Source organism: Mesoplodon bidens (assembly GCF_964165515.1).
Source record: "Mesoplodon bidens genome assembly, chromosome: 7".
NCBI lineage: Eukaryota > Metazoa > Chordata > Mammalia > Artiodactyla > Ziphiidae > Mesoplodon > Mesoplodon bidens.
In genome coordinates, this window is record NC_138164.1 from 41,745,992 (window position 1) to 41,758,519 (window position 12,528).

The following is a 12,528-nucleotide window of genomic DNA, read 5'->3' on the forward strand; positions in this document are numbered from 1 at the left end:
CACTAAAACGAAATTCTAAAATTCAAATTTAACTGGGTGTCCTTACTTTATCTGGCAACCCCACCCTAAGAGAGTTCCTAAACTTCAGTCATTCATATACCACTTTCACCATTTTTCCCATGTCTCTTGGCTAGCCCCACTATAATTTCTTAGCATTTTTCGTAGAAGCAGCTCCCTTTTTAAACTTAAAAACGTGCATTAAATTAAAAATAACTGTTATAAGAGTAAATAGAGACTCAGTGTCTTAAATAAAAATAATCCCTCCAAAAGAAGAAATACAGGAATTTCCCTGTTTACCATCAGACCAGGTTGCAGGCATCACACTAAAGGGGAAAAAAAAAAAAAAAAAAAAGATTGGGGGGAGGTGGTGGGCATGCCCAGGTAATGGAGTTCGGGCGTGCTGATATGGCCACCAGATGGCGGTCACAGCCTTTGGTCTTGGTTTGTGTCCTTGGAAATCTTGTCATTATTACTCTGGTAGAGTTAACAGATACGTCAAGGTCTCACAAGTTTTCTGACTCGTTTCATGCACCAACATGGTTCAGAGTCTAGGACATTTGGGGCAGTTACACTTATCTTTTCCCTGGGGCACCTGAGACATTATTGGGGGGGGTCTATGCTAGAAGTTGCGGGGACACAGGCCACTCTGACCCCCACTCTCCCCAAGGCTATACTTTTGCATGTTTGTGCTTTGGAAACTTTGAGTGAAACAATTCTTTCACATCTTACTTTTCTCTGTTGGGGGGAACTACAACTTTTCCATAAAAGGTCCTTGGAACACTGAAAGTGTTTGTAAGCTCTTCTCAGCTTAATGCTTTTATTTGCATGATACCAGAGATAGAACACACAGAGACAAACTTCCAGAATGGAAAACATATGTTCCTCTCTAAGACTCCAGTGGTTTTGACAGATTGAAAATATTTCAATCTGAGTGTCAGAGTTTTAGGATTTCGGATTGCTGGAAAACTCCAAAGAGTCTTCAAACCTCTTTGATACTTTTACTATCAAAATAAATATCCATATTGTTTGTAATGGCATAAATTCCAAGATGTTTAATGTCTGTTAAGCTGTGTAATAAAATGGGCACTGAATCATAAGAAAGTTAAGAGTGCTAGGAGGAGTGATTGTTTCAGGATGATAATTTGGCTTCTAATTAGCACAGGCATATAAGAGCACATGGAGGTAAGAATTTTCTAGTGATACTGTAGCAGATCGAAGATCTCTGAGAGCAAATCATTATGCACACACCTTCGGGGACCAGGGAAAACACATAAAGTAATCAGAACCATAAATCAACCTGCCATGTGGCTTATACTTCTGGTGGAATGCTCTGCAGGCAGTAGAATAGTTAAGAAACTAAAATGTCAGTGGATGAAACTCGATTTGAGTTCAAACGAATCGAGCCTCTGGTTCATATATGCCTTGCTATAAAATATTCTTCTTCAGTTATAAGTGAAGCTCCAGTGGTAGGGGAGGCAAGAGCATGATGCATCAGTGTAATTATTTCTAGATAATTTCTTTGTAAAAAAACATTTTTTCCCCCAGATATCGGCAGCCACTTTAAATAAAACTCAAATTGGGACCAGCTGATATTCAAAGATATGTGGAAATTATATAATATTCTATGTCAAATATATTTCAATTATTTAAAAAAAGGTATGTGGGGAATTGCCTGGCAGTCCAGTGGTTAGGACTCTGTGCTTCCACTGCTGGAGGCCTGGGTTTGATCTCTGGTCAGGGAACTAAGATCCTGCAAGCCGCGTGGTATGGCCAAAAATAAAAAAGGTATGTGGGAATAATTCAGCCTCATCCATGTACCTGAAAAAGACATGTCATTTTCTCAGGAAAGCTCTGAAATGGGAGAATAACTGAAAGGAATATTTCAGCAAAATTGGGTTCAGTTCAAGAAAAAGATGCTCATTAATGTGTCAGCTACATGTCAAGGTAGCTGTTTGCACTAATAATTCCTACAGGACCTGTTACTTTCCTTGTTTTTTCAAAACCAGGTTTGAAGGAGAGTCATTAGTTCATTTAAATATTAGAGCATGTATTTGTTGACTTGTTTATTCTGTCTCCCTCACTAGAGCATAACAGGGGGAAGGATCATGTCTGTCTTGTTCTCTGCTAAATTCTCAGAGCCTGGAAGAGGGCATGGCACGGGATAGGCCCCCCAAAATATTTCTTTGGATTAATGGACGGATGGATGGATGGATGAATAAAGAACAAACAAACAGACACGGTCCTAACAGAGATCTAGAAGGTTACTGGGCCCAACCTTTGCCTTCATGGAGCTTACAGTTTCCTGCTAGAATCTCCTAGGTTCACCATACACAATCTGTGTCCTTTCTAGAGCACCATTTCTAGGATTGAAACTGTGTACCTAGAATCGGTTACAGAGGGAAAGACAGTAAACAGAGAACAAGAGAACAAAGGCCCCCAAGCATTGACTACGGTTTTTTTTTTCCTCTCTCCTTTTTTAAAATGTTTATTTATTTATTTATATTTTTCTTATTAGTCACCCATTTTATACACATCAGTGTATACATGTAAATCCCAATCTCTCAGTTCATCATACCACCACCCCCACCCCCTGCCACTTTCCCCCCTTGGTGTCCATACGTTTGTTCTCTACATGTGTGTCTCAATTTCTGCTCTGCAAATTGGTTCATCTTTACCATTTTTCTAGGTTCCACACATATGCGTTAATATACGATATTTGTTCTTCTCTTTCTGACTTACTTCACTCTGTATGGCAGTCTCTAGATGCATCCACGTCTCTACAAATGACCCAATTTTGTTCCTTTTTATGGCTGAGTAATATTCCATTGTATATATGTACCACTTCCTCTTTAACCATTCGTCCGTCGATGGGCATTTAGGTTGCTTCCATGATCTGGCTATTGTAAATAGTACTGCAATGAACATTGGGGTGCATGTGGCTTTTTGAATTATGGTTTTCTCTGGGTATATGCCCAGTTGTGGGATTGCTGGGTCCTATGGTAATTCTATTTTTAGTTTTTTAAGGAACCTCCATACTGTTCTCCATAGTGGCTGTATCAATTTACATTCCCACCAACAGTGCAAGAGGGTCCCCTTTTCTCCACACCTTCTCCAGCATTTGTTGTTTGTAGATTTTCTGATGATGCCCATTCTAACTGGTGTGAGCTGATACCTCATTGCAGTTTTGATTTGCATTTCTCTAATAATTAATGATGTTGAGCAGCTTTTCATGTGCTTCTTGGCCAGCGGTATATCTTCTTTGGAGAAACGTCTATTTAGGTATTCTGCACATTTTTGGATTGGGTTGCTTGTTTTTTTAATATTGAGCTGCATGAGCTCTTTATATATTTTGGATATTAATCATTTGTCAGTTGCTTCCTTTGCAAATATTTTCCCCCAGTCTGAGGGTTGTCTTTTCATCCTGTTTATGGTTTCCTTTGCTGTGCAAAAGCTTTGAAGTTTCATTAGGTCCCATTTGTTTATTTTTGTATTTATTTCCATTACTCTAGGAAGTGGATCAAAAAATATCTTGCTGTGATTTATGTCAAAGAGTGTTCTTCCTATGTTTTCCTCTAAGAATTTTAGAGTGTCTGGTCTTACATTTAGGTCTCTAATCCGTTTTGAGTTTATTTTTGTGTATGGCGTTAGGGAGTGTTCTAATTTCATTCTTTTACATGTAGCTGTCCAGTTTTCCCATCACCACTTATTGAAGAGACTCTCTTTTCTCCACTGTATATCCTTGACTCCTTTGTCATAGATTAGTTGACCATAGGTGTGTGGGTTTATCTCTGGGCTTTCTATTCTGTTCCATTGACCTATATTTCTGTTTTTGTGCCAGTACCATATTGTCTTGATTACTGTGGCTTTGTAGTATAGGCTGAAGTTAGGGAGTCTGATTCCTCCAGCTCCGTTTTTTTCCCTCAAGACTGCTTTGGCTATTTGGGGTCTTTTGTGTCTCCACACAAATTTTAAGCTTTTTTGTTCTAGTTCTCTAAAAAATGCCATTGGTAATTTGATAGGGATTGCATTGAATCTGTAGATTGCTTTGGGTAGTAGAGTCATTTTCACAATATTGATGCTTCCAATCCAAGAACATGGTATATCTCTCCATCTGTTGCTATCATCTTTAATTGCTTTCATCAGTGTCTTACAGTTTTCTGCATACAGGTCTTTGTCTCCCTAGGTAGGTTTATTCCTAGGTATTGTATTTTTTGGTTGCAGTGGTACATGAGAGTGTTTCCTTAATTTCTCTTTCAGATTTTTCATCATTAGTGTATAGGAATGCAAGAGATTTCTGTGCATTCATTTTGTGTCCTGCAACTTTACCAAGTTCATTGATTAGCTCTCGTAGATTTCTGGTGGCATCTTTAGGATTCTCTCTGTAGAGTATCCTGTCATCTGCAAACAGTGACAGTTTTACTTCTTCTTTTTCAATTTGGATACCTTTTATTGCTTTTTCTTCACTGATTGCTGTGGCTAGGACTTCCAAAACTATGTTGAAGAATAGTAGTGAGAGTGGACATCTTTGTCTTGTTCCTGATCTTAGAGGAAATGTTTTCAGTTTTTCACCATTGAGAATGATGTTTGCTGTGGCTTTGTCATATATGGCCTTTACTATGGTGAAGTAGGTTCCCTCTATGCCCACTTTCTGGAGAGTTTTTATCATAAATCAGAGTTGAATTTTGTCAAAAGCTTTTTCTGCATCCATTGAGATGATCATATGGTTTTTCTTTTTCAATTTTTTAATATGGTGTATCACATTGATTGATTTGCATATATTGAAGAATCGTTGCCTCTTTGGGATAAATCCCACTTGATCATGGTGTATGATCCTTTTAATGTGTTGTTGGATTCTGTTTGCTAGTATTTTGTTGAGGATTTTTGCATCTATATTCATCAGTGATATTGGTCTGTAATTTTCTGTTTTTGTAGTATCTTTGTCTGGTTTTGGTATCAGGGTGATGGTGGCCTCAGAGAATGAGTTTGGGAGTGTTCCTTCCTCTGCAATTTTTTGGAAGAGTTTGAGAAAGATGGGTGTTAGCTCGTCTCTAAATGTTTGATAGCATTCACCTGTGAAGCCTTCTGGTCCTGGACTTCTGTTTGTTGGAAGATTTTTAATCACAGTTTCAATTTCATTACTTGTGATTGGTCTGTTCATATTTTCTATTTCTTCCTGGTTCAGACTTGAAAGGTTATAACTTTCTAAGAATTTGTTCATGTCTTCCAGGTTGTCCATTTTATTGGCATAGAGTTGCTTGTAGTTGTCTCTTAGGATGCTTTGTATTTCTGCGTTGTCTGTTGTAACTTCTTTTTCCTTTCTAATTTTATTGATTTGAGTCCTCTCCCTCATTTTCTTGATGAGTCTGGATAATGGTTTATCAATTTTGTTTAACTTCTCAAAGAACCAGCTTTTAGTTTTATTGATCTTTGCTATTGTTTTCTTTGTTTCTATTTCATTTATTTCTGCTCTGATCTTTATGATTTCTTTCCTTCTGCTCACTTTGGGTTTTGTTTGTTCTTCTTTCTCTAGTTCCTTTAGGTGTAACGTTAGATTGTTTATTTAAGATTTTTCTTGTTTCTTGAGGTAGGCTTGTATAGCTATGAACTTCCCTCTTAGAACTATGGGATGCTTTTGTTGCATCCCATAGGTTTTGGATCATCGTGTTTTCATTGTCATTTGTCTCAAGGTATTTTTTGATTTCCTCTTTGATTTCTTCAGTGATCTCTTGGTTATTTAGTAACATACTGTTTAGCCTCTATGTGTTTCTGTTTTTTACAGGTTTTCCCCTGTAATTCATTTCTAATCTCATAGCGTTGTGGTCAGAAAAGATGCTTGATATGATTTTAATTTTCTTAAATTTCCTGAGGCTTGATTTGTGACCCAAGACGTGATCTATCCTGGAAAATGTTCCGTGCGCACTTGAGAAGAAAGTGTAATCTGCTGTTTTAGGATGGAATGTCCTACAAATATTAATTAAATCTATCTGGTCTATTGTGTCATTTAAAGCTTGTGTTTCCTTATTAATTTTCTCTTTGGATGATCTGTCCATTGGTGTAAGTGAGGTGTTCAAGTCCCCCACTATTATTGTGTTACTGTTGATTTCCTCTTTTAGAGCTGTTAGTGATTGCCTTTTGTATTGAGGTGTTCCTATGTTGGGTGCATATATATTTATAATTGTTATATCTTCCTCTTGGATTGATCCCTTGATCATTACGTAGTGTCCTTCCTTGTCTCTTGTAACATTCTTTATTTTAAAGTGTATTTTACCTGATATGAGTATTGCTACTCCAGCTTTCCTTTGATTTCCATTTGCATGGAATATCTTTTTCCATCCCCTCACTTTCAGTCTGTATGTGTCCCTAGGTCTGAAGTGGGTCGCCTGGAGACAGCATATAGATGGGTCTTGTTTTTGTATCCTTTCAGCAACCCTGTGTCTTTTGGTTGGAGCATTTGATCCATTCACGTTTACGGTAATTATCGATATGTGTGTTTCTATGACCATTTTCTTAATTGTTTTGGGTTTGTTTTTGTAGGTCCTTTTCTTCTCTTGTGTTTCCCACTTAGAGAAGTTCCTTTAACATTTGTTGTAGAGCTGGTTTGGTGGTGCTCAATTCTCTTAGCTTTTGCTTGTCTGTCAAGCTTTTGATTTCTCCATCGAATCTCAATGAGATCCTTGCTGGGTAGAGTAATCTTGGTTGTAGGTTCTTCCCTTTCATCACTTTAAGTATATCATGCCACTCCCTTCTGGCTTGTAGAGTTTCTGCTGAGAAATCAGCTGTTAACCTTCTGGGAGTTCCCTTGTATGTTATTTGTCATTTTTCCCTTGCTGCTGTCAATAATTTTTCTTTAATTTTTGCCAAGTTGATTACTATGTGTCTCGGTGTGTTTCTCCTTGGGTTTCTCCTGTATGGGACTCTCTCTGCTTCCTGGACTTGGGTGGCTATTTCCTTTCCAATGTTAGGGAAGTTTTTGACTATAATCTCTTCAATATCTTCTCGGGTCCTTTCTCTCTCTCTTCTCCTTCTGGGACCCGTATAATGTGAACGTTGTTGTGTTTAATGTTGTCCCAGAGGTCTCTTAAGCTGTCTTCATTTCTTTTCATTCTTTTTTCTTTATTCTGTTCCGCAGCAGTGAATTCCACCATTCTGTCTTCCAGGTCACTTATCCGTTCTTTTGCCTCAGTTATTCTATTGATTCCTTCTAGTGTGTTTTTTTTTTCAGTTATTGTATTCTTCATCTCTATTTGTTTGTTCTTGAATTCTTCTGGATCTTTGTTAAACATTTCTTGCATCTTCTCGATCTTTGCCTCCATTCTTTTTCTGAGGTCCAGAATCATCTTCACTATCATTATTCTGAATTCTTTTTCTGGAAGGTTGCCTATCTCCATTTCATTTAGTTGTTTTCTGGGGTTTTACCTTGTTCCTTCATCTGTTACATAGCCCTCTGCCTTTTCATCTTTTCTGTCTTTCTGTGAATATTGTTTTTGTTTCACAAGCTGCAGGATTGTAGTTCTTCTTGTTGCTGCTGTCTGCCCTCTGGTGGATGAGGCTATCTAAGAGGCTTGTGGAAGTTTCCTGATAGGAGGGACTGGTGGTGGGTAGAGCTGGCTGTGGCATTGGTAGGCAGAGCTCAGTAAAACTTTAATCTGCTTGTCTGCTGATGGGTGGGTCTGGGTTCCCTCCCTGTTAGTTGTTTGGCCTGAAGTGACCCAACACTGGAGCCTACCCAGGCTCTTTGGTGGAGCTAAGGGCAGACTCTGGGAGGGCTCATGCCAAGGAATACTTCCCAGAACTTCTGCTGCCAGTGCCCTTGTCCCTTGGTGAGCCACAGCTGTCCCCTGCCTCTGCAGGAGACCCACCAACACTAGCAGGTAGATCTGGTTCAGTCTCCTAGGGGGGTCACTGCTCCTTCCCCTGGGTCCCAATGCACACACTACTTTGTGTGTGCCCTCCAAGAGTGGAATCGCTCTTTCCCCCAGTCCTGCCAAAGTCCTGCAATCAAATCCCACTAGCCTTCAAAGTCTGAGTCTCTAGGAATTCCTCCTCCCATTGCTGGACCCCCAGGTTGGGAAGCCCGACGTGGGGCTCAGAACCTTCACTCCAGTGGGTGGACTTCTGTGGTATAAGTGTTCTCCAGTTTGTGAGTCACCCACCCAGCAGTGATGGGACTTGATTTCATTGGGATTGCGCCCCTCCTACTGTCTCATTGCGCCTTCTCCTTTGTCTTTGCATGTGGGGTATCTTTTTTGGTGAGTTCCAGTGTCTTCCTGTCGAAGATTGTTCAGCAGTTAGTTGTGATTCCAGTGTTCTCGAAAGAGGGAGTGAGAGCATGTCCTTCTACTCCGCCATGTTGAACCAAATCTGACTACGGTTTTAAGCAGAATTATGCACTGAGGCCAAAATTCATCAATGACCAATTGCTTTTTTATCAACTTTGTTGAGATATAATTTATGTACAAGATCAGTGGCCAATTTTAAAGTAGTTCTTTAAAACTTAAAAAAATTTTTTTTTCTTTTGGATTTAGTTTCAGGAGGAAGGAAGTTGACTGGTAAATCCAGACATTCTGGGTGGAGATTTTTTGGTGAAATTCCCTATAAATGAACCAGCAGCTGCCTTCAGGGTGTGATAAAGGCCTCAGTGTTTGGAACACTGTGGGGTTCCTCCTCCCCACCTCCAGCTCTTTCTGGCTGGGTCCGGGTGGGTGTGAGAAGTGGTCACTGAAGCGACAGGAGTTGGGTGGAAATGCAAAGCGGGTGTGAAAGCATGAGGTGTACAAGGTGGCAGAGCTGAGCCCAAGTCACATCACTGCCTCTCACTTGCTGTGCAAGCTGTAACAAGCTCCTGGGCATCTCTGAGCGTGCCTCAGTCTCCTCATCTGTAGAATGGCAAGTGTCAGAAGACTGAGGTTTAACTAGCTAATGAGGGGACTTCCCTCATGGTGCAGTGGTTAAGAATCCCCCTGCCAATGCAGGGGACAGGAGTTCGAGCCCTGGTCCAGGAAGATCCCACATGCTGTGGAGAAACTATGCCCGTGGGCCACAACTACTGAGCCTGCACTCTAGAGTCCACGAGCCACAGCTACTGAAGCCCTCATGCTGCAACTACTGAAGCCCACGTGCCTAGAGCCCATGGTCTGCAGCAAGAGAAGCCACTGCAATGAGAAGCCCATGCACCACAGTGAAGAGTAGACCCTGCTCACTGCAACTAGAGAAAGCCCGTGCACAGCAACGAAGACCCAATGCAGCCATAAATAAATAAATTAAATAAATAAATTAAATAAATAAATAAATAAGCTAATGCACCCAAAGCACCTGCACCGGGGCCTGAACATGGTAGGCACTTAATCAAATCTAATATTGTTCTTACAAGGCTAGAAACTTGCCAACCCTGCACTCCCTGGAACTGTACTCCTCACCATGCTGTGCTGACTGCCCATTTCTAACTACCCGGGTGGTTCCCCCCAGGTTCTACCTGAGAGCTGTCACCCTGTGTTGTGACCCCAAGGCCCCGACCCACTTGTCTCTGAGCCCTACCTGGTTTTTCAAGCTCTGGATCTCTCTCTGTTGGGCATCGTCCTCTTCATGCAGAACCTGAAACTTGGGCGGGATCACCCTCTCCTTCTGCCTGGAGGCAGCTGTTTCCAACAGCTTCTGGCTCAGGTTGGCCACTTGGTTCTGCAGGCTTGCTATCACCGTGTCTTTGTATTTAGATTCAAGTTCGAAATCGGAGAGACGGCTGACTTCTTTTCCCAGCAGCTGAATTATTTCATCCTGGGTGGAGGCCAGATGGGAAATTTACTAGGTGTGGGTCTGGGTGTAAGGCTGAGCCCATTTAAAGAAAGACAGGAAAAATATGGTATCATTCTTTGGGAAGGTGAGGGCAGGCAGGGAGGGAAAAAGCAGACTTTCAAGGCTATCTCTGTCACTTGGAAAATCTCATAGAGACAAGAATTGGGTTAAAATGATGTACTTGTATATAGACTCCTGTAATGGATGTCTGTACCTCACAGGTACGGAAACTTTCCTTTCCCCGAGAATTAGACTTTCATATTAAGAACAACCATCCCACTTGGGAACTTTTGTTGCTACAAAGTTTACTTAGAATGTTTTCATTTACAATATTCAGCCTAGCACACTGGGGACCTAGGAAAGGTAGTTAGGAAAACAACATTCTGTTTGACCACATTCTGCTTATAATGAGGGTTATTTTTTTAACTTAAAACATTCTGAAATATTTGTTTTCCCTTTCCTCTCTTCTAATATTTCCAGCCTCTTTTGGCTATTCATGTATGAAATTTTTCCAGGTAACTCAATCTGGAAAGTAAATGAGACAGGAATAGTGATTTATTTGCATGGGCTCATATAAACATTCGGCTGGAAAAACAAAATTGCTGGTAGACTGTACCCACAGGTATAATTAACCCTGTCCTCCATCTCTCCATTGATAAAGCTCTGCAGCCAAAGAATTGGTTAGGTTTTCCAAAAAAGGAAAAAGAAATTCCCCCAAATTTCTCACTAGACGTTATCAATAAAATGTCAGAAAAACTGAAGAAGAAGAAGAAGAAGAAATTCCCCAGAGGCCTTTTCCAAAGCAGTCACGGGAGGAGGTAAACGGGCAATTTCTGGGCCAGCTCATTCCCAGGAGAGCCGTCCAGTCAGCCTCACGACCTGCTAGCTCCGTGACCTGGGGAAGGACAGGGTCTCGCTCATGAGAAAGCCTGTCTGACATTGCCAGCTGCTGCCAGGGGCCTTCCTTTGGGTCCTTGTGAAAGTTGGTGGCAAAACTTCAAGAGAGAGCATCAGACATATTCCCTACTCCTGGGCAGTTTCCCCTGTTTCACCCTGTTATGATCAGCCAGGTGCTTATTCATTTTTCATGCAACAAACATTCAACGGGCAGCAACTAAGTGCCAGGCCCCGTGCCAGGGCTGGAATATAAGAAGTTTGCAGAGGGCAGTGGACAGCTGTGGGTTCTGCTTTCCTGCTGAGGGTCCCCTTGCCCTTCTTGGAGGGAGTGTTCCTCCTTCCATTTGGTCTGGGTAGGACTGTCAGTCATGTGCCCTGCTCCTTCCTGTCCCACCTCCCCATGTGCATGTGGCCCAAGCTGGTCAATCAGAGATTTCACACATCGATTACAGAGGGAGAGGATCTTGCCTTCTTTTGGATCATGTAGGCTTGTTTGCCTGAGTTTGTCTTTTCTAACACACAAAGCCAGCCTTATGAAGAAAGCCAGACACTGAGGGAAACAGAGGGGAGAAGTTGGTAGTGGGGAGGTGTTCTGATGACATTATTCAAGCTCCTGGATCTAGCCATACCTGAAGCTAGTGGCCCTTTAAATTTTCCAATAAAATGAGCTAATCAATGCTCCCCCTCAAGCTAATTTGTTTATTGTCACTTGAAGGAGTCCTGGCAAGTCAGGGTATAAACGACTTATCAAGAGAAAGAATTATTTCTATTATAAATAGAAAAAATGATAAATGGCTTATAAAAATTTTCTATAAATAGAAAAAATTATAGTGGTTGCACTATATTTCCAAGTTAAAATTGAGGCAGGTTGAGAAATGGCTACAAATACTTTGCAGTTTTGCCATCCAGTCTATTTCCCCACCCTCTAGTCTGGGCTGGCCCCGTGACTAGCTTTAACCAACGGAATGGAGTGGAAGTGATGCTGCATGACCTCCAGGGAAGTTCTTACAGGCTGTGCAGCTTCTGCTCTGGCCCCCTGGGAACCCCGAGACCACCGTGCTGTGATGAAAAACCACATGCACAAAGGGGCACACCAGTCCAGGCGTCCTGGCTGAGGCCCTAGATGTGGGAAGGAGGCCAATGGAGACCGACCACCAAAATGGCCAAGCCAGCGGCTGACTGAGGCTGCATGAGTGAGGCCAGGGGACACGAGCAAAGGAACCTTCCAGGTCAACCCATAGATTCTGGGGAATAATGAATTGCTGTTGGAAGCCGCTAAGTTTTGGGATGGCTTGTTACACAGCGATAAATACAGAATCTGAGTGTGGCTTCTCGCCTTTCTGCAACATTTTTCAGAGTCTGGTCCCAGGATGCCTGGGTTGGAACCCCCTGCCTCCTGAAGGTTTGGATTTCCGTGTCTGACAAGAACCCCAGGTAGGTCTGCTCCTCACAAACTCTGAGAATTGCTGCAGGAGCAGGCCCTGGCCCTGAAGGAAAGCGAGATATTATAGACTCCTTCTTTTAGAGTAACTTTCGAGTTGTGTCTAAGTGGGGAGAAATTGACCTGGGTCCTTCCCAGGATGGCTTGAATCCACCTGTTCTGCTCGCATCCCTGCTTTAAACCTCTCTGGTTCTTTAACGAGTCTCTCGGCCCACGCCTCCCTGACTTCAGGGCTCACGTCCTCCTGCAAGGAACGTGTTTTTGCATCACTGTTCCATCACTGAAGGTTGACCAAGTGATTACTGTGTGGGAGTTAGAAGTACCCGCTGAGAAGCTAACCAGACCTCGCTTTGAATCCTAACACTGCTCCTTGCACTGGGCAGCCTTGAACACATTACTGA

At 41.8% G+C, this 12,528-nt stretch overlaps 1 protein-coding gene and 1 pseudogene across 2 annotated transcripts in view; one reads left to right on the forward strand and one right to left on the reverse strand.

Annotated features, from left to right (window-relative positions):
- Positions 1–12,528, forward strand: part of LOC308620770 (centrosomal protein of 78 kDa-like) — a 1,829,729-nt pseudogene that overhangs the window by 454,115 nt on the left and 1,363,086 nt on the right. The window lies entirely within an intron of this gene.
- LOC308620088 (forkhead-associated domain-containing protein 1-like) overlaps positions 1–12,528 on the reverse strand; it is a gene marked incomplete at its 5' end in the record, with an annotated part of 95,811 nt that overhangs the window by 37,867 nt on the left and 45,416 nt on the right. The window contains one exon of the mRNA XM_081239419.1: positions 9,535–9,771. Within this exon, the coding sequence (XP_081095545.1) occupies positions 9,535–9,771 (237 nt within the window). The remainder of the gene's footprint in view (positions 1–9,534; positions 9,772–12,528) is intronic.